This window comes from Ornithorhynchus anatinus, chromosome 20 (assembly GCF_004115215.2).
Source record: "Ornithorhynchus anatinus isolate Pmale09 chromosome 20, mOrnAna1.pri.v4, whole genome shotgun sequence".
In the NCBI taxonomy this organism is placed as follows: domain Eukaryota; kingdom Metazoa; phylum Chordata; class Mammalia; order Monotremata; family Ornithorhynchidae; genus Ornithorhynchus; species Ornithorhynchus anatinus.
In genome coordinates, this window is record NC_041747.1 from 13,934,258 (window position 1) to 13,956,470 (window position 22,213).

The window sequence follows — 22,213 nt, forward strand, 5'->3', positions numbered from 1 at the left end:
TTAGTCCATCCTAAAGCCCATTTTCGTCAGTGGTGACAAAGTCCCCGGTCAGAGGACGGCTCAGGGTCTTGGGGTCAGTCAGCGCATCACGTGCCAGCCTGTAGCCTCCATCCTCTGCTGCCACGGGAGTGGAAACTGCCCCTGCCCAGGCCCTTGGAGGGTTCACCCCACCGCTGCAGCCCTGAACCCTGACTTTTGCTTCGTTTCCAGAGGAGCCACCGTGACAGAACAGCGGGTTGCCTCATGCAGTCCACTTCTTGGCTCTAATTCCCGTCCCCATTAGGCCAAGGGAGTGAGGTAGAGGTTGTCCGCGGTGGCCTGCTCTGTCCAAGAAGCTGAGGTCTAAGTCAGTCTTTGGCCTCCCAACGGTCCTGATCCCACAGGGCTAATGGTTCCTCTCAGCTCTTTGGGTGTTCAAACTCTGCTCCTCAAACCACCTTCCCATGCTCAAGCCTCACGACTGATGTTGGTACCCCAATCATGACAGGAGAGTCCATTATCATACTATTACCAGAGACATTGAAACAATAGCATCTGAATCAATGGTATTTTTCCAGAAAAAAATGTATTTGCTCTCTAAAAATTCCATCCCCTCATTTAAGGGAAATATTTGTTTCCATACGCTAATTTCATAGTTTGTCCTTACTGCCAGAATTGGAGGGTTTTTCTTAGAGAAAAGGAAATTACATATACACGGCTGTGCATATGTATCAATACCCTTTTTTATTGCTCCAAAAATCAGAACATTTGGCTCATCAAATATGTTTTTTAAGAGAAGAGAAATAGACAAGCTCCAGGAGGAACACTTGAAATGAATTAATGATAAATTCTGAGGAGTTTTCCATTGGACATTAAATATTTTATATCTCTTGATAAAAAATGCATTTAATAATTCAGGGAATTCTCAAGACTCATACAGAATAAGGCAGAGGACAAAAAGGAAAATCACATCAAAGTGGATATGTTTTCCCTCTGTGTAGTATTCATGGTATGTAGGGAGTATTATTTTCTTTAACGCCTTAGGAATGACAAATATCCACAATAATTAAACAAAAAAACACAGACTGAGCAGGAAACAAATATTTCCCTTTATTGGAATATCTTACAACTCCTACAGATGACATATGAAATCACTCAAATTCATTTACAAGCCGCCACAAGGATACCACTTTACGATTTTAATACTGATCAGCAAAATATATTCCCATTTTTTAGTGGTGGATACAAACTCTTCAACCCCCAATCTGATATAGCTATAGCATACTGGCATTAAATTAATCAGCAGCATTAAAAAACCAGAATGGTTTTGACCAACATTGAACAGAGTATTTATTCCTCTTACTCCTTCGCCAGCTGAACGGTGGAAGGTCGTGCACCAACCGGTATTCCGTATTTGTGTAAGGTGCTAATCAAAATCTCACGCATCTCACTGTTGTAGGAATCGAAGTCAAACACATTCCGAACCACATTGGCAAGCCCTTCGGACGGGAACTTCTGTTTATGAGAAATAAATATATAACAAAAGACTCAGATTAGATCCGCATAATATAAAATTCAAAATAGGGTGAATTTGGTATGGTTAGTGCAGGAAAAATGGATGAACTGGATCTCAAGAACAAAATCAATCTTTGGTATTTATTGAGCCCTTACTGTGTGCAGAGTACTGAGTTGAGTGCTTGGGAGAGTACAATACACTAGAGTTGGTAGACACATTCCCTGCCCACAAAGAGCATACACAGTTGCATAAAATGCCGTTTTATCTTATTTAACTTTCACACAGATGCTACTTCTAATTATCCAATTGAAAACTAATTTAAAAAACAGATGTGCTTCGACTTTTAGGGCAGAAACACAGATTCATTATCTTCACACTGTTATCTTACTGCTTAATTTGTAACTCATTTTGCTCTAGCTTCATTTTCACTGTTCTACGGATCTCTGTACTCCCACTCAGATTGTGAACTCCTGGGCCTCCATGCCTGACTTCTCTTATAACACGGAGGTTGCAATCTCCCAAGGTCATATTGCTTCTATCCTGACAGATGCTTACTATTATTATATTTCTTAAACCCTTGCTCTGTGCCAAGCACTGCTCTAAGCACTGGGATAGAGCCAAGTTAAATCGGGTTGGTCACAGTTCCCGTCCCACGCGGGGCTCACAGCTACTGTCGGAAGGTTGTCCCCTAATTCTGTAATTAACATTCTGTCCAAAACACTTTGTGAAAAATGCACGTTACAGGGGAGCTGGCTGTATCTTTATTTCCCTCTAGGACTGAGCATGTAGTGTGCTTCAAGAAGCAGCATGGTCTAGTGAAAAGAACACAGGTTTGGGAGTTAGAAGGCTTGGGTTCAAATCCCAGCTCTGCCAATCGGTTGCTGTGTGATCTCAGGCAAGTCACTTAACATTTCTGTGTCTGTTTCCTTAAATGTAACATGGGGATTCAATATCCGTTCTCCCTCCTATTTAGACTTGAGCCTCATGTGGGACGGGGACTGTGTCCAACCTGATTAACTTTTATCTTCTCCAGCACTTAGAACAGCACTTGACACATAGTGAGCACTTTAATACCATAATAATGATAACAGTAATAACTTCATATCATTCCTGCTACTTGCCTTAGTGTGAAAAATGGCTTTAACATAGTATTTTGATGTTGGGGCGTGGGTTCTGCAAAATATTTTTAACAAATTTCAGGAGAGATTTCATGTCCCTAGATACTGATACAAAACCTCTACAAAGCAATTAGATTTTTTTTTCTAAAGCCACCTGTCAGTCACCACCACCGAAATAACAAGCTCCGTCTGAACGAGAGAGCAGAGTTTTCGCTTTTGGTCGTCCCTTCCGCGTGAACCCTTTTCCGTGAATCACTTGGCAGATTGACAGAGATGGGAAATACCCTCTGTTGCCATTCCTTTCATTTTGCCCCTTTTCAGGGTCTTTCAGACCAACCACGGCTGAACAACCTGGGCTGGACTCCAAGACACCTGGACCTTGGGAAATGAAGAAGTGCAATAAAAAATGAAGGCACGGTGATTCGAGCACCAGACCTGTGTCGGTCCAGCCATCTGACAATCAAGGCCATTCATTCATTCAATCGTATTTATTGAGCCCTGACTGTGTGCAGAGCACTGTACTAAGCCCTTGGAAAGTACAATTCGGCAACACATAGAGACAATCCCTCCCTGACAACGGGCTCACTGTCTAGAAGGGTCGGGGGGACTGGACGGATCATCAGAATCACTCCTAAGCGTGTGTCGGTCGGGTGAGAATTTTGCTGAAGACTATAGTTGGGCAGTGGGTGAAGGCACTCACCTGCAAATGTTTGACTATGTTGACGACTTCTCGGGTGGAATAGGGATAGTTAATAATCCCCTGGTCCGCCAAGCTCCTCAGTTCCCCGAAGGCTTCTACCAACTTCTTGAGAACCTGCTCGGGGACATCTGGGCCATACTGTCTGAGCATGGCCAGTTCAGACTTTGGTTTGGGATTATCAACTGCATGGCAGCTAAAGATGTCACCTAAAGGAGCAAAACAAACAGGTAAGAGCCAACAAAGCCTCTCAGAGTCTCCAGTCCTCTACTAGTCTCGGCTACGGGAGGGAGAGTCTAGCAGAGGCCTATCCGTTCCATTCCTAGCTTCGCCAGGGGCTAGTGAGTGTCGGGCCATCTGCTACAAATCAAACGTCAAAACTCACCTGGGCTGGGCTGGACAGCAGCAGCATGGGAGAGAGTCGAGGGTGGAGACTCAAGTTTACTATGTGGAAGGATAAGACAAGAGCCAACAAACCCACTTTGGGCATCCAAATGAGAGGTCTTAATATGCGACTGCACTTTACATAGGAACAGAGAGAAGCAGCGTGGCCTAATGGATAGAGCAAAGGTCTTGGGAGACAGAAGGGCCTGGGTTCTAATTCTGGCTCCTCCACTCGTCTGCCGTGTGACCTGGGGCAAGTCACTCCACTTCAGTGGACCTCAATTCCCTCATCTGTAAAATGAGCATTAGGACTGTAAGCCCCATATGAGGCCCCATATGAGCCCCCTAGAGCAGTGTGGCTTAGTGGAAAGAGCATGGGCTTGGGAGTCAGAGGTTCTCATCCCGGCTCCATCGCTTGTCAGCTGTGTGACTTTGGGCAAGTCAATTCATTTCTCTGGGCTTCAGTTACCTCATCTGTAAAATGGGGGTTAAGACTGTGAGCCCCATGTGAGACAACCTCATTATCGTGTATCTACCCCAGCATTACTCCTGGACCTGGAACAGTTCCTGGAACTGACCAGAGGAGGGGAGCTGTCTTCCTCAAGTTCCTGAACATCCCCGATTCACACTTTCCAGGTGGAAGCAGAAAGGGACAAGCCCCTCTCCGCATCTCCTCCATACCACCATCCCCTGCCCTGCCTGAGCCCCTCCGTGACCAGGACTTACCTAAAGTGCCGAAGAAATCGTTACCCAGGAAAGGGAATCCGGGTCTGTTGGCCAGAACTATCATCCTAAAATCAGGATGAATTAGTACAACATTTTCTCTTCCATCTACGTTAGCGGCATCTGAAAAACGTATACGTTTCAATGTATGCACCACATTCATTAATATCCAATTATTCCTAACAGAAAGAACCTCACTGTTTAAAAAAAGAAATAACACAAGCATTTCCCTGCTCACTTATTAAGAATGTTATGCTGCATGTCCGGAACTGATCCGGCTTTCATTCAATTTGCCCAGAATCTTGCTTCTTGGTAAATACAGTTTGGAGACCAAAAACACTTGAGCAAGGACATCGTCCAAAATTTTGTTTTGGGTACGCAAGACAGGATTCGCCACAAACACGCAAGCGTGATCTATTCCAGACTGGCATGCAACCCCTGGGTTTATGAAGACTCTCATGAAACAATGATTCCAAAGAAGAACTCACCATACATTTTTGAAGTTTGCCTACTATTAAGCCTGACGATGTTCTCTGAATAACAGTTGCAGTGAATCAGACCTACACTCCCTTTCCATTTTAAGATGAGACTAGAGAAATTATGAAAATCTGGAAAAAGCAGTGCATCATCAGCCAAAGAATTTCCTGAGCATGTAGGTTGTACTGAGCTTTGAACTATGCTTCTGGGGACAGGGGCAGTGTAAAGCGCAACACTTTACCCTTAAGGTGCTGTCCCTGGAGGGAAACAGATATAAATGGAGAAATTTACAAGATTATTAGGGTGCAAAAAGGGACTGAAATCTCTTCCACTGGGTGTAAACTCTACGGCAGAGACTTGTGTCTCAAATATTAGTGGTCAGCCTATCAATTCTATTTATTGAGTGCTTCCTCTGTGCAGACCACTGAATTAGTGTTTAGGAGAGTACAATGTAACTGAGGTGGTAGACACGTTTAAGCCCACAGTGACCTTGCAGCCTGGGGGCGGGGCGTGGAGATAGACATTTATTTAAATAAATGAATTATTGATATGTACATAAGTGCTGTGGGGGTGATGGTGGGGTGAATAAAGGTTGCAAATCCAAATAAAAGGGCGATGCCGCAGAAGGGTGCGGGAGAAGAGGAAATGAGGACCTAGTCTGGGAAGGCCTCTTGGAGGAGATGTGCTTTCGATAAGGGTTTGAGGATGGGGACAGTGATAGTCTGTCGAATATGAAGAGGGAGGGTGTTGCAGGCCAGAGGCAGGATGTGGAATAATGCAAAGGTTATGGCTTCTGAGACAGGAAAGGCAATGGTGCCGCCTACAGTGATGGGAAAGTCACAGGGGGGAGAGGGTTTGGGTGGGAAGATAAAGACTTCTGTTTGGACATGTTAAATTTGAGGGGTCAGCAGGAAAGCGGAGTAGAGATGTCCAGATGGTAGGAGGAAATAAGAGAATGCAGAGAAGTAAAGAGAGATCAGGGCTGGAGATGTAGATTTGGGAATCAGCCACACAGAGTTGGTAGTTGAAGTCACGGGAGTGAATGAGTTCTCCGAGGGAATGGGTGTAGATGTAGAACAGAAGGGGACCCTGAACTAAACCTCGAGGGACCCCCACAGTTAGGAGGTGGGAGTCAGAGGTGGAGCCCACAAAAGTGACTGAGAATGAGCAGCCAGAGAGATAGGGCGAGAACTAGGAGAGGACGGTGTCAACGAAGCCGAGGCTGAATTAATGTTTCCGGGAGAAGAGGGTGGCCGACAGTGTCCAAGGCAGCTGAGAGAATGAGGAGGATTAGGATGGAGTTGAGGCCGTGGGATCTGGCAAGAAATAGATCATTTGTGACCTCTGAGAGTATGAATGACTAAATCAACCAATAGTATTCACTGAGTGCTTACCATGTGCAGAACACTAAACTAAGTGCTTGGTAAAGTACAATGCAAGAGAGCTGGTAGACATGATCCCTACTTACAATCTACAGATACAAATCATAAACACTTGCAAGCACTACTTTGTACCACACTGAAAACTAAAATATAAAACTGACGAGATCAGAAGGGAAGATATAATATAGCATTTTAAAAGACCTATGCTTGCAGAATTCCAGTTAGTTCCTAGTAGGCAGGAGTCGCATCCTACCAACTCGACTGCACTGTACGCTTCCAAATGCTTAAAAGTGCTCTGCTCACGGTAAATACTCAATAACCATCACTGACAGATTAATTTGTTAATTATAAGTCCCTTTGCTGATTTGGTTGGTGGTGATTTCACCTCAAGGGGACACTCGCTATGAATTCTTAAGGTTTTATAGGAAGTAAAGGTTTAGCTGATCCATTCAGCTGGGAAAAAAGAAATCTCTACTTCCTTTCATTTCCCTCTTCTATTTCCTACCACATTACAGTGATACGCAAACCTAAATATTCCATTCAATCGTATTTACTGAGCACTTACTGTGTGCAAAGCACTGTATTAAGTGCTTGGGAGAGTACAATATAACAGTGAACAGACACATTCCCTGCCCACGAGCTCAGAGTAAAGAGGGGGAGACAGACATTAATATAAATGAATAAATAATTCAATTCAATTGTATTTATTGAGCACTTACTGTGTGCAAAGTACTGTACTATATGCTTGATAGGTACAGATAAGGACAGATATGTACCTGGGTGACTGTGGGCAAGTCACTTCACTTCTCTGGGCCTCAGTTCCCTCATCTGTAAAATGGGGATGAAGCCTGTGAGCCCCACGTGGGACAACCTGATTACCCTGTACCTACCCCAGCACTTAGAACAGTGCTCTGCACATAATAAGCGCTTAACAAATACCAACATTATTATTATTATTATTATAAGTGGTGTGGGGCTGGGAGGGAGGATGAATAAAGGGAGCAAGCCAGGGCGAAGCACAAGAGATTGGGAGAAGAGGAAATGAGGGCTTAGTCAGGGAAGACCTCTTGGAAGAGATGAATACACATTCTTCATCTTTATTTCCCAAAGGATTATGTGGGATTAGCTCCCCTCTAGACTGGAAATGTGTTGTGGGGAGGGAACATGTCTGCTGACCCTGTTGTGTTGTACTCTCCCAAATGCTTAGTACAGTGCTCCGCACATAGTAAGGACTCAATACCAATGTTTGATTGACTGATTAATAATTTAACATTTTGTGCATAGCCCAGGTAGGTAATGGAAGTCAATAATCGTATAACATTGAAAACTAGCTAGAAAATCAGAGCTCAGGGTGGCCCTCCTTCGAAGCTTGGGATGAGAAAAGGCAATGATGAAATCGATACAGATGTTTTCTCACTATGAAATCTTAATCGTCTTTACTGAGTTCGTACCGTGTGCAGAACAATGTACTAAGCGCTTGGGAGAGTACAATATAACAAGGTTGGTAGACAAGTTGCCTTCCCACGCTTGAAAGAGTACAATATAAGAGGGCCGGTAGACACATTCCCTGCCCATAACGAGCTTAGAGTCCAGAGTGGGTAGAGGGTGGGTCTGGAAGTCAGAAGGACCTGGGTTCTAATTCCAGCTCCACCACTTACTTGCTGTGTAACCTTAGGCAAGTCACTTCAATTTTCTATGCCTTGTTTACCTCACCTGTAAAATGTGGATTATGCCTGTGAGCCCCATGTGGGACAGGGACCATGTCCAACCTATATCCATGTATCCATCCGAGGGCTCATTTCAGAGCTTGGCACATAGTGAACGCTTAACAAATACCACAATTCTTACTTTTAAAGTGCCTGGTACACAGTAAACGCTTAACAAATAACACAATTATGATTACTGGGTGGCAAGGTGATTAAGTGCTTTAGAGTACTACGAAAGTAGAACTGTTAAAGTTCTAGCAGGTTGCTGACTCCAGGCATAACGCAGCTAACACATCAATGTTTTGGAAAAGACTCTCAGGCCAGGCAGGGCAGGATGGGACTAACTATGAAGTGCAGATACTGTGTGTGTATTCAGCTTCCCTGACTGCTGAATAGCTATCTATCACTGGCCATGTGCGGCCGAGGTTGCTTAAATGCAGTTGGGGAAAACGGCATGGGCCAAGAGGCCGGCCACTCTTTGCAGATGACCTTATTCGGGCTCCTACAAAAATCCCTTTTCAGATACTCACTGGCGACGAGGCGTCTTCCATCTGCCAGAATCATTTCCCCGTTTTCAACTAAGGTTTTTAAGATACAGGTGACGTTGGTTGGAGCTTTATCGGCCTCATCCACGACCAGTATATACCCCATCTTGACCGCTTTAACCTAGAAGGTAGAGGAGTCACATTACAAAACATCAGGAACGACGGAGACGTCCAACAGCTAAAGGCTGCCCCGTCGCCTCATCTATGCAGAGTCTTCAAAGCTCAAGCACCAACCAGGGCGACTGCTGACCTGACGAGATGCGAATGTGTGGGGAGAACAGTGCTGACAACCGGACTTCCTGAGAAGTCTGACTGATTTCCGGAACTTGAAATAGAGGAGCCCAGTGTTCAGATCACCGCAGCCTTCCTCGCCAAGAGGTGGCTTCCTCAGCCAGGAACCTGCTGTGTTCCGGCAGAAGATGTTTCTCCAATTGCAGAAACGGTTCTGACCGTAGCAAAGTGCTCAATAAATATGACTGAATGAACGAACCCCATTGGGAGTCCAAGACTCCATCCACAAAATAATAATAATACTAGTAGTATTAGTTAGATGCTTCTGTGTGCCAGGCACTGTTCTAAGCAACGGGGTAGATACAAGGTAATCGGGTTGGGCACGGTCCCTGTCCCCCATCCTGTCCTCGGCCTACAGGGCCTACATCCATCTCCGCAAACAGAAAATCCTTACGATGGGCTTTAAAGCACTCAATCGCCTTGCCCCTTCCTACCTCACCTCACTACTCTCCTATTACAACCCGGCCTGCGCACTCCGTTCCCCTAATGCCAACCTTTGCACTCTACCTCGATCTCATCTCACTGCCGACCTCTCACCCATATCCTGCCTCTGACCTGAAACGCCCTCCCTCTTCATATCCAACAATGACTCTCCCCCACTTCAAAGCCTTATTAAAGGCACATCTCCCCCAAGAGATCTTCCCTGACTAAACCCTCTTTTCCTTTTCTTCACCTCCCTTCTGCATCGCCCTGTCTTGCTCCTTTATTCATTCCCCCATCCCAGCCCCACAGCACTTATGTACATACCTGTCATTTACTTGTTTATACGAATGTCTGTTGTCCCCCTCAGACTGTAAGCTCGCTGTGGGCAGGGAATGTGTCTGCTATACTGTACTCTCCCAAGCGCTTAGTAAAGCGCTCTGCACACAGTAAGCGTTCAGTAAACACAACCGAATGACCTACTGACAGGGGCCTGGATCAATGTGGCGGCCATTTGGATGGAAGACGAAGGGCAGAACCTGGTGGGAGAAGTGGGTGGTGTTGTAAGGTCAAGGAGGATTAGGCTTGAGAATTCGGTCAGCTTGGTAAGGAGGAAGCCACTGGTGGTTTTGGAGACTGCATTTCAGCAGAGTGAAGAGGGTAGAAACTAAATAGCAAGGGGTCAAAACTGAAGTAGGAGAGTAAGTGGTTATATACAACCTACTTTGAGGCAACAGGACAGAAATAAGAGGGAGACGGACTGATAATGGGTGCGTTCAATGGGTCCAGTGGTGCTTTTTTATAAACATATTTGAAAGGGACGGGGAAAGATCCATCAGGGAGTGAGAGGTTGAGGATAGCCATCAGGGAGCTGAAAAGAGTGGGAGCCAAGATTTTTATAAGCTGAGAAGGGACAGAGTCAGAGGGAATGAGTTTTGAAAGCAGACGGGAGACCGCTTGAGGTGGTGGCTGATAAAGATGAGAGAGAGGAAGTGGAGATGGAAGGAATTGGAGGAGGGAGACGGAGACAATGAGGGGCTCGGCGCTTTTGTCAGGTTAGTTGGCGAGGTCATCAGGTTCAAGAGTGGGGCAACGGACTTGCCCGCAATCACAGAGCGAGCTGCGGCGGAGTGAGGAACCAAGTCGTAGCTCCATTTTAGACTCCGTAAGAGAAGCCCTAAACAAATGAGCAACAGTGTTTTCCTTCCGAGCGGAAAGAAAATGCGTGTTCTAATAATGCTCTCACTGTTTAAACTTCAAACTCCCCAGACAGCCACTTACTCACATCTTGCTTTGTGTTCCAGAAAGAAAATAAACCCATAAATGGAAAGATCCTATGTGCCATTACTTGCAAATTATGATTTCAAGCTAAGTGTTGACTACTTTGCTGGAATGTCATAATGTAAGTTTTAACTGGAATAAGATACATTTGGTATTAATAACCGGTACTTTTAAGCCCCAGTCAAGTAACGCGGACATTTATGTAACATGTTAGAGGGCTCTTCTGTGAACAGGCTGTTGTTCCTTTGTGAGGGACAGGGGTCTCTTTCTTGCGCCCGTTTTGTCTCTTATGTGTTGGGGTACCAGGTTCCTGGTTCTAATCATGGTGTTTGTTAAGTCCTTACTATGTGTCAGGCCCTCTATTAAGGTCCAGGGTGGATACTAGAGAAGCAGTCCAGAGAAGGTCCAGAGAAGCAGCGTGGCTCACTGGAAAGAGCACGGGCTTTGGAGTCAGAGGTCATGGGTTCGAACCCCAGCTCTGCCACTTGCCAGCTGTGTGACTTTGGGCAAGTCACTTCACTTCTCGGTGCCTCAGTTCCCTCATCTGTAAAATGGGGATTAAGACTGTGAGCCCCACGTGGGACAACCTGATTCCCCTGTGTCTATCCCAGCGCTTAGAACAGTGCTCGGCACATAGTAAGCGCTTAACAAATACCAACATTATTATACTAGCAAATCGGGTTGGACCCAGTCCTTGTCCCACATGGGGTTCACAGTCTCAATCCCCATTTTTACAGATGAGGTAACTAAAGCACAGAGAAGTGAAGTGACTCGTCCACTATCACACAGCAGACAAGCGGCAGGGCCGGCATTAGAACCCATGACCTTCCGACTCCCAGACCCTTGCTCTATCCGCTCCGCCATGCTGCTTCTCTTGGTCTCTCGGACTTTGGCTGGGAAGGGGAGTTTTGCCGGAAGAGCACGCAATTAACGTAGCTCCATTGACAAAATGGATTTGGCTTGCAATCTGCGTCTCCTCTCACGGACCGGGAGTACGAGGACGAGTCAAGACGGGCTCCTGGCTAACACAAGGGACGACTGCCTTGTCCCTTATTTGTGCATCTCAGGTTACACTGCTTTCCTCTTTTCAGATTATGCACAGCCGATCTTTCTGGCAAGATCGTACCACGATACTGGCGCACCTCCGGGAGCAAGGTGTCTGGATGGTGTCTGAACCAGCTTCTGCCTGAAGCTTGATTTTACAGCCCTGGGTATCTCTGACACGATCAGTGGCAATGGGAGGTGGTTAATTGTCGAAATTGCTCCTCCTAAGGATATACTGATCCTACTGTCCAGGAAAATAAGCGCCATTTCTCATCTCATCTGAACTCACAACCTGCATTACGAGTCTCCAACGACATACTATGATGTGTCATGTGAAACGTTTGGCTGCTGCTTTGGGTTTTTCAAAGTGGGAGCACAGCTATGCATGTAAGAGACGTTAGAGAAGCAGCGTGGCTCAGAGGAAAGAGACCGGGCTTGGGAATCAAGGGTCATGGTTTTGAATCCCGGCTCTGCCACCTGTCAGCTGTATGACTGTGGGCAAGTCACTTCACTTCTCTGTTCATTCATTCATTCATTCAATAGTATTTATTGAGCGCTTACTATGTGCAGAGCACTGTACTAAGCGCTTGGGATGAACAAGTCGGCAACAGATAGAGACAGTCCCTGCCGTTTGACGGGCTTACAGTCTAATCGGGGGAGACGGACAGACAAGAACAATGGCACTAAACTGTGCCTCAGTTACCTCATCTGAAAAATGGGGATTAACTGTGAGCCTCACGTGGGCCGACCTGATGACCCTGTATCTCCCCCAGCGCTTAGAACAATGCTCTGCACATAGAAAGCGCTTAAATACCAACATTATTAAGAGAGACCCTCGAAAATATTCAAACACTGACCAGAGGCGAGTCTTCGTACACGATAAGCCCATCTTTCACGGAAGGCTGCAGCGTAAGGGTTTGTACAGTGGTATCTCTAAAAGGAAAACACAACAAAGATTGTAAAATTAAACAGGAAACAAGCTGGTCTATGAGGATCAGGTAAAAGTAATATACTATTTATTTATATTGCTATCTGTCTCCCCCTCTAGATCGTAAGCTCCTTGTGGGCAGAGAATGTGTCTGTTTGTTATAATGTACTCTCCCAAGCGCTTAGTACAGCGCTCTGCACTCAAAAAATACTACTAAATGAACGAATGAATAAATACCATTGAACGAATGAACGGTTTTTTAATCACTCTGTGGCGCAGTTCAGAAGAATAATACGTTGCATGTTTTACGCCATTTTCTAACCAACAATAGATTCTTCTCCAAGCAATTTTTCTGCATATTTTTTTCAACCATGTGTATGGGGAAACTCTGCTTTCTACAGAGCACTCTGTATCGTCAGAAGTAAACACTTCAGTATTAAGGGGTGGTCATGCATCTAGGTTCATATGACTATATTTGGTTTCTCTTTGGAATTTACAAAGACACTAAATAAGGCATTCTCCATACTGCAGCGTCGCTGCCTAATAACCCAGGCAACTCAGAAGCGGCATGGCCTAATGGACAGAGTTTAGGCATGGGGGTCAGAAGGCCCTGGGTTCTAATCCCAGCTGGACCACTTGTCTGCTGTGTGACCTTGGGCAATTCGCTTCACTTCTCTGTGCCTCGGCTACCTCATCTGTAATACGGCGATGAAGAATGTGAGCCCCATGTGGGCTATGTCCACCTGATTAGCTTGATTCTACCCCAGCGCTTAGAACAGTGCCTGGCACATAGTAAGTGCTTAACAAATACCATTATGATGATAATGATGAGTATTATTACGATTACAGTCCTGGCACACATTAAGCACTTTAAAAATTCTATGAAAGAACAAGACAAACAGACAAAAAAAAAACCCCTTGGAAATCACATTCCAAAAACCTGAGGCCGTGTCAAAATTTTAAAGCATAACAACCAACCAACACTTATGTAAATCAAACTGCTCAGTATCCTTCTGCTTTGATCTTGCCCTTTGGGAAGGAGTGGGAAAGTGGGAAAGACAAGGAGGGCGGTGATAGAGATGATCTGTTGCCACATATTTTTATAGAAGTGGAATCAGAGTCTCATGTTAATTATCACATGCTTAGTAAGATACTCCACGGCACCCTCTAACAGTTCACTTTACGCTGAATTAAATGAGCAAAAGGAAATCTCACAGCACCTCAATGGGAAAAAAAATACAGCATTTCCAGTTTAACGAATGTCACCCCACCGCACTGAAGGAGGGATGTTGGAACTGAATTCAAATTTTAAAAATTAAAATCACACCTGCCTACATCTCAAATCTCATAGCAGAACAGCCAGTCAATTATGAAATTTCTGAAAGAAATATCTGTGCTAGAATGGAAACCATAGTCTTGGATGAACATGTTTGCTTTCCCGAAAAAGAACACGAAATGGGATAAAACAAACACGAATTTGGAATTCACTGGAACATGTGGTGAGAATAGGGAATCTATAGGACATATTGGTTTTATTCTATTCTTGTGTTTCCCGTACAGCAAAGCGGAAAGGATAGATTTACCATAATTTGCGAAGAGATCAGAAAAATATTGTAAAATATAACATTTTTGTCACCTCTCAAATCCGAGGAACAGGTTTTATATATTCATTCAATCGTATTTATTGAGCGCTGTGTGAAAAGCACTTACTAAGCACTTGGGGAGAGTACAACAACTGACGCGTTCCCTGTCCACAGTGAGCTATTTGTTAAGTGCTTATTATGTGCCTGGTAGTGTACTAAATGCTGGTCTAGATTCAAGAAAACCAGGTTGGACACAGTCCATGTCCCACGTGGGGCTCGCCATCCCGTTTTACAGATGACGGAGTTGAGGCACAGAGATTCCAAGTGACTTGCCCAAGGTCACCAAGCAGCCACGTGGGAGAGCCGGGATAAGAACCCAGATCAAGATGCCAGATGTCCTAACAAACCCAGATGTCACAGCTACATAAAAGGCCGGACGTCTCCATTGAGTTTAATGACAACAAGGCCTCAAAGCGAAACTGAGAAGGTGTCAGCCATTTGCCTGCAGTGCCTGGCACCTAGTAAGCGCTTAACAAATCCCATAACTATTATTAATATTATTACTCATCCACACACTTAGTCTAGGGCTCTGCACACAGTAAATACACTGATTGTTTCTTTATTTTCAAGCTAACCTGCTTGCTGTGCTTTCTTCTCAACTCTCCTGCTACGAAACTCTTGCTCGCACCCTCCAATCAATCGGTTGTATTTATTGAGCACTTACTATGGGCACTCGGGGGAGGAGGATACAAGAGAGTTGCGGACATGTTCCCGACCCACGGACTCCTTCACATCTAGCAGACCACTGTTCTCCCCAACACCAAAGCTCTTCTGAAATCTCATCTCCTCTAGGCCGTCTTCCTTGATTACTCCCTCATCGCAAATGAATTCTATTGTTTGACTGACTGAGGACTTTTATTGGCCAGAGTTCTGCTCATCACAGTTTCAAGACTTGTTGTGATTAACTCCTGGTTCACGGGATTTACCCAGCTGGCAACTTGCAAAACAATATCCAACAAGAACAATAATTGTGGGGAAAACATACGGGACACGAAACGCAAAAAGTCACCTCTATAAATATATTTCCTTACTGGATACCTTGGTGAAAACAGAGGGTGACAGGCACATCTGAAAGCCCACCTATCTTCCAGCATTTAAATCATTACCAGGTATCCTATTTTCTAATTACTCTATAAATGATAGGCTCTTATCGCCAATTAAAACCTTGTAGGAAAAGGGAATTGGCTTTTAAAATCATTAAAACTCACGTCTCCTTCCCAATTTGTAATTTAGAATTAAAAAACAATCAAAGTCATTAAACTTTCAAGAGTGATTTAAAATTATCCCCGTTGTAATAAAGGTAATTGCATTTTGTGGGGACCAGGCAGATTGCAAAAGTAAGGAAATAAAATTAGCACCTAAAGATTAAATGCAATTTGCGCTAAGTGTTGCTTGGAGGCATATAATTTCCTTCAACCTATTTGATTGAAAAAGATCTAAAAATAGTCCTGTTTATTTTGAGAACAACCTTCTCCATAAGGGCTCTCTCGTCCCATTGGTCTATCGATGGCTCTTCTTTGCGGAAAAGAACGCCTCGAACATTAGAGCCAAGCGCCGAACGCAAATATCACTCTCGGGAACCATTTCAAAATAGAATCCCGAGGGACAGACAGTATCGTCTATTTATAACATCAAAGCGTTCAAGTAAAACGGACTTAAATCGGCTGAAAATGACAGGAAGACCTGAAATGAGAACTAGACATGGTAACGTGACCTGGTGAGAAATAACAGCAGAGTGTTACTAAATAGCAAATATTCAGGCATAAATGAGACGAGGACTAAGTGAGACGATCTGCGGTGTTAATTGGTCCCGTTACTAGGCTGATTATCAACGGGGTCCACGGGAGCTTGGAGAGCGGGGATGCCAGGAAACAATATGGCGCGAAGAAAGAAAGGTGGGGGTTTGTCAGAATGATCCGCAGCAGACTGGAGCGGGGCAATGGGAAAAAAATACAAGCCAGTGCCCCAACTCCAATCTGATGGCCCTCCACGAGGACGCTTATCTCCGGTGCTGATCGGAGCTGCCTGGATGGGGGACTCGGGCAAGGCAGGGGTAGGGGCAGGCCTTGGGTTGCCCTTCGCTCACGGCCGGGCAAAGGAGAGGAGTGGGCTCCGAAGCAGTGCCAAGCCCAGGCTGCCAGCAGAACTGTCTGCTCCCTCCTCATATCCGACAGACGATGATGCTGTATATATTTGTATTACCCTATTTATTTTGTTAATGAGGTGTACACCCCCTTGATTCTATTTATCGTGATTATGTTGTCTTGCTTTTGTCCGTCTGTCTCCCCCGATTAGACTGTGAGCCCGTCACTGGGCAGGGATTGTCTCTATCTGTTGCCGAATTGTACATTCCAAGCGCTAAGTACAGTGCTCTACACTTAGTAAGCGCTCAATAAATACTACTGAATAAATGAATGACTCTCCTCCAAAGTCTTCAAAGCCTTACTGAAGGCACATCTCCTCCAAGAGACCTTCCCTGACTAAGACCTCCTTTCCTCTTCTCCCATTCATTCATTCTTTCAATCGTATGTATTGGGTACTTACTGTGTGCAGAGCACTGTACTAAGCGCTTGGGAAAGTTCAATACTTAGTCAGGAAGGCCTCTTGGAGGAGATGTCCCTTCGATAAGGGTTTGAAAGGGGGGAGAGTCACTGCCTGTCAGATTTGAGGAGGGAGGAGGTTGCAGGCCAGAGGCATTCATTCATCATTCAATCGTATTTACTGAGAGCTTACTGGGTGCAGAGCACTGTACTAAGCACTCGGGAGAGTACGATACAACACTAAACTGACACGGTCCCTGCTCGCGACGAGCTCAGAGTCTAGAGACGGTAATCTTTGAGCGTTTACTATGTGCAGAACTTTGTACTAAGCGCTTGGGAGGGTCCAATACAACAGAATTAGCAGGCACGTTCCCCACCATAAAGATCTTTACAAAGTTAAAATGATATTCGAACTGAGAACTGAAAAAAAATGAAATCCCCCTGGAAATCCCCCTAAATTAACTTAAATTTAGAATCCTTTTAGATTCTAAATTTAGATTTTTTCCCAAATACTGGAAGGATGTAGATCTCAGCTCTAACGTAAGGCCCTCTAAAGCTAGACTCTTGCTGGCAAACGAGAAGCAAAGATTTCTATTTTTAGACACTTCAGAGGGGGTGTGTCCTTGATTATACACATTCCTGTTCTCTGCTTATATGCTCTATAAACATCCTCTCTGGTCTGTCAGGACACAGTTACCCTATTCCGTTAAATGCCCCCTTCCTTCTTGAAAAATCATGGAGAATTAGGCAAATAATCTCTCCAACACCACCATAAGCAGCCTAAGTATCTCTTCCCAAGGGAACATATGATAAAAATAAAAGGCATGGTAGCTGCCCTCTGAGGAGTTTACTACCTAGAGAGGGAGACAAGCAAATACAAACCTTCAATGGCCTATGAAGGATTTAGGATCTAGAATTTAGAAGTGATTTTTAGAAGCATTTCAACAATGATAACAGATGGGTAGAAAAATAGGAAAATAGACGCCGAGAAGCAGCACGGCCCAGTCGAAGGTGCACAGGCCTGGGAGGCAGAGGACCTGAGTTAATAATAATCATAATGTTGGTATTTGTTAAGCGCTTACTATGTGCAGAGAACTGTTCTAAGCGCTGGGGTAGATACAGGGTAATCAGGTTGTCCCACATGAGGCTCACAGTTAATCCCCATTTTACAGATGAGGGAACTGAGGCACAGAGAAGTTAAGTGACTTGCCCACAGTCACACAGCTGACAAGTGACAGAGCCGGGAGTCGAACCCATGAACTCTGACTTCCAAGCCCGGGCTCTTTCCACTGAGCCACGCTGCTTCTCTAATTCGCACTCCACAACTTGTCTGTTGTGTGACCCTGGGCAAGTCACATAACTTCTCTGTGCCTCAGCTTCGTCATCTGTAAAATGAGGATGAAATCCGACTCCTTCCGACTTGGGTGCGATCTCCCTAAGATTTCGCTTGCTCCTCTACCAGGACTCTACGGATGTTATTTGAGACTGTGATTCCCCGTCTTTAGAAAGTCGGTTCCGCCCTTGCTGCTCCAACGGGGGCCCCTCTCGGTTCACTACCCAGAAGCAGAGTCATTCTCCTCCCGTGTCCTGTTCAGTTGAAGCAGGACTGCCTCAAGGCAGGGAAGGCTTTCTGGAAGAGATATGACTTCAGGAAGGTATTGGAGAGTGCGGGTCTCTTGGAAATGATCCACTGAGCTGTGAGAAGTGACGGATAATGCTCTGTAATTATCCGCAGGTCGTCAAGGAGGTACGGTCAGAAGGTTGGTTTGGGAAGAACGACGGGAGCAGGCTGGGGACTAATAATAATAATGACGGCATTTGTTGGGCGCTTACTATGTGCCAAGCACGGAGGAGAGCGGAGAGGTAAAAGGGGGTGAGTCGGTGGAGATTACGGAAGACGGCCGCAAGGAGTAGTTGCTCGACGGTGAGAGAAATGTGAGGTAAAGGGAAATCAGTGCGGGGTGGAAAGATGCGTGCCGAGCGAGGGAAAGCCAGGAGGAAGCTGCTGGAGTAGTTTGGCCGTGCTAGAACTGGAATTCCAACGACCGACGGCAGGGACCACGTCGATCGCCTCTGCTGTATTGTACTCTCCCACGTTTAGGGCAGTGTTCAGCACAATGTAAGCACTGAATAAATACCACTCATTTGACTGAAAAGGCCACGTGGAGGGGGATGATGGAGCAGATGACAGGTAGGACTTCGGTACAGATCCGCAATTCATTTATTTATATTAACGTGAGCCTCCACCTCCACGCTGTAAACTCCTTTTGGGCAGGGAAGGGGTCTACCAACCCCCTTAAACTGCAGTCTTTCGTTTGCAGACCTCTGTTTTGGGCTGATGGCTAATGCCCCGCTGTGCCCACCTTCCGCCTGACAGTCTCCTAAAAGACGATTTCGATTCTTCCGATTACGGGCTTCTGCTGGATGTCGGAAGGAAGGGCTGGAGAAACGGTTACGTACACGGAGTACGACGATGGCCGTAAACCCTGCCTTATAGGAAAACTAAATGGGACAATCTCTGCCCTGAAGGGTGTCCCTTCGCTACTGTTAAGAAAGCTTTTAAAAATCAATCAATCGTATTGACGGAGCACTTACTGTGTACACAGCACTGTACTAAGTGTTTGGCAGAGTACAATATAATGGACACACTCCCTGCCCACAATGAGCAGTACTTTTCTCATTCTTAAGGTGAGGGATAATGAACACAAGACTGGGAGAGAAAGGACCTAATAAAAATGCTTATTTAAAGAAACAGAGAACATTATGAAGGGCAGAGGGTTTGGGTTAGATTAGTAAAACTAGGCAGATATTTGATTAGAAACTGTAACTAATTAAGTGCTTCGATCTCTTACCTGTGCAGTTGAATGTATTCCCTGGGTCTGTTAAGCAGATGGAGGAATCTGTCAACGATCTTGTTTTTTCCCACACCCTACAATTATATGAAAAATATTTAACATTAAAAGATATCTCATCGTTTTCTGGAGTGGCAAGTCTTGCATTCTTCATTCATTCATTCACTCTTTCAATTGTATTTATTGAGCGCTTACGGTGTGCAGAGCACCCTACTAAGTTCATTCGTTCATTCCATCTACTTATTGAGCGCTTACTGTGTGCAGAACACTGTACTAGGTCCTTCAGAAAGTACAATACATCAATAAACAGTTACATTCCAAACCCGCAACGAGCTTACAGTCTAGAGGCGGGGAAACAGACATCGATACAAATAAATAAAATGAGAGATACGTACATAAATGCTCTAGGGCTGGGGGGGGTGGGCGGTAGGAAGAGCAAAGGGAGTAAGTCAGGGAGATGCAGAAGGGAGTGGGAGAGGAGGAAAAGTGGGGCTTAGACTGGGAAGGCCTCTTGGAGGAGATGGGCCTTCAAAAAGGCTCTGAAGGTGGCAGGGGCAGGATACAAAATGAGCTGCTCTGTAGGGGACTGAAAAGGGAGTGTATGCCAGCTAGGAGGGCCAGACCAACAGCTGAAATCGTACAGAGGCCCAAGCTCAAACAAGGCGATGTCACAGTGCGTCGCTGAGGCTTGCTGCAGTAGACAGAACAGCGTGGGCAAGAGCGATCGGGAGAGGAGCTTCTCTCTTCGCCACTGTCTCCGTGAAGACTGAGGCAGCCGAAAAGCAGAGCCAGGCTCTGTACGGCACAAACCCGGTCGCCCAGCCAGGAGCTCGCTTTATGCATAAACAGTGGAGGAGGGAGAATCGGTCATCCCCGGGTTTTCCTCTGTCACACCCCAAATCCTCGAAAGACAGTCATGTATTCCCTTCCATGAGCCTTCTTTCCTCTGGCACGCCTGCCCTCTCTGAGATGCTAGTGGGCTCCCTCCTACTTACTACTACTACTACTACCAATTTGGTATTTGTTAAGCGTGGCTTCGTGGCAAGACCCCGGGCTTGGGAGTCAGAGGCTGTGGGTTCTAATCCTGGCTCCACCATTTGTCAGCTGTGTGACTTTGGGCAAGTCGCTTCACTTCTCTGGGCCTCAGTTACCTCATCTGTAAAATGGGGATGAAGACTGGGAGCCCAATGTGGGACAACCTGATAACCCTATATCTACCCCAGTGCTTGGCACATAGTAAGCGCTTAACAAATACCATTATTATTATTATTATTATTATTATTATTATGCAGCGGGCACTGTACTAAGCACTGGAGTGGATACAAGCAAGTTTGGCCGCTGTTTGGTGTCGCAATATTTAGGAATGTCCACCACTTTAAAAGGCTCCCTTTCCACTTTTTGAGCTCTTCGGAGAAAAGATGGGGGGGGGGGGGTAGGTGTGTGGAGGGGGGTTGTGCGGTGGGCTTGTGTGTGAATCCATTACACAAACTAACACCTGGAGCAACAACAGGAAAGCCAGATTACAGTGCATTAAATTAAATGCTCTACCAGTTTGGCCTTGAAATGTCCCCCAAGCCCTGTAATTCCCGGTTACTTCCTGAAAGTGCTTACAAACTGGGTGGAGCCCCCATGCTGTTTACTTCATCACGATGAAACACGCCAAGTTCCGAATTCCACCCTGAGAGAGGAACTCTGGGTGTCTGTAGCCCGAGTACTTCGAGGTAAAATTCAAATTTAGGTGGTTGTAAAAACGCCAAGCTGAAAGTAAAACCCCATCAGAAATATGTCTCGCACGGAGAGTTGGGTTGCTTATATTCCCCTCAGCACTGTACTCGTCTGCTCAGCTGTATATATTTTCATTACCTTATTTATTTTGTTAATGAAATGTACATCGCCTTGATTCTATTTAGTTGCCATTGTTTTTACGAGATGTTCTTCCCCTTGACTCTATTTATTGCCATTGCTCTTGTCTGTCCGTCTCCCCCGATTAGACCGTAAACCCGTCAAACGGCAGGGACTGTCTCTATCTGTTGCCGACTTGTTCATTCCAAGGGCTTAGTACAGTGCTCTGCACATAGTAAGCGCTCAATAAATACTATTGAATGAATGAATATTCCTGATCCTTTCATACCGAAATCTTGAACAAACCAAAGAGTGCCTCGGGGTAAGGTGAAGAGAGAGATTTCCCACAATTTTCGCCCTCTGTAAAGGGCACTGTGCAGTTGTAAATGAGTTAAGGGGTATGCTTTCCACTTGGTTTCCCATAATCATCACCATTCACATTACTTTGTGACAAATCATCGTCCAAACAGTCAACTTCTTGGTCGCACCTTTCCTTCTGCCCTCTCCCTACACAGCTGACAGGCCACTACGCTCCCCAGGACTATTAAAATCATCTCTCCCACAAGAAGCCTTCCCTTTCTAACCTCTCCTTTCCTCACCCTAGTCATCCTCCCTTCTGCACTGCCTAAGAACTTGGGTCTGTAACCGTTTCGCACTTTGATATTCCCCACCCCTGCAAGCCCCACGGTACTTTTTATGCTCATATACAACTGTAATTTATTTTACTGACCGAATCCTCTTCTAGGCTTTAACTTCCCTGTGGGTAGGGATCGGGTCTACCGTGCAGGAATTCTCCCAAGTGCTGAGTACAACCATCTCCACACAGTTCACGGGCAATAAATATC

The 22,213-nt window shown here is 45.4% G+C and overlaps 1 protein-coding gene across 1 annotated transcript in view; it reads right to left on the reverse strand.

The window, feature by feature from the left end:
- Window positions 1-22,213, reverse strand: part of VWA8 (von Willebrand factor A domain containing 8) — a 165,614-nt gene that overhangs the window by 70,039 nt on the left and 73,362 nt on the right. The window contains exons 21-26 of the mRNA XM_029047902.2: window positions 19,527-19,603; window positions 12,421-12,496; window positions 8,513-8,648; window positions 4,421-4,540; window positions 3,314-3,519; window positions 1,343-1,494 (exon numbers count right to left, since the gene is read on the reverse strand). Coding sequence (XP_028903735.1) covers window positions 1,343-1,494; window positions 3,314-3,519; window positions 4,421-4,540; window positions 8,513-8,648; window positions 12,421-12,496; window positions 19,527-19,603 — 767 coding nt within the window. The remainder of the gene's footprint in view (window positions 1-1,342; window positions 1,495-3,313; window positions 3,520-4,420; window positions 4,541-8,512; window positions 8,649-12,420; window positions 12,497-19,526; window positions 19,604-22,213) is intronic.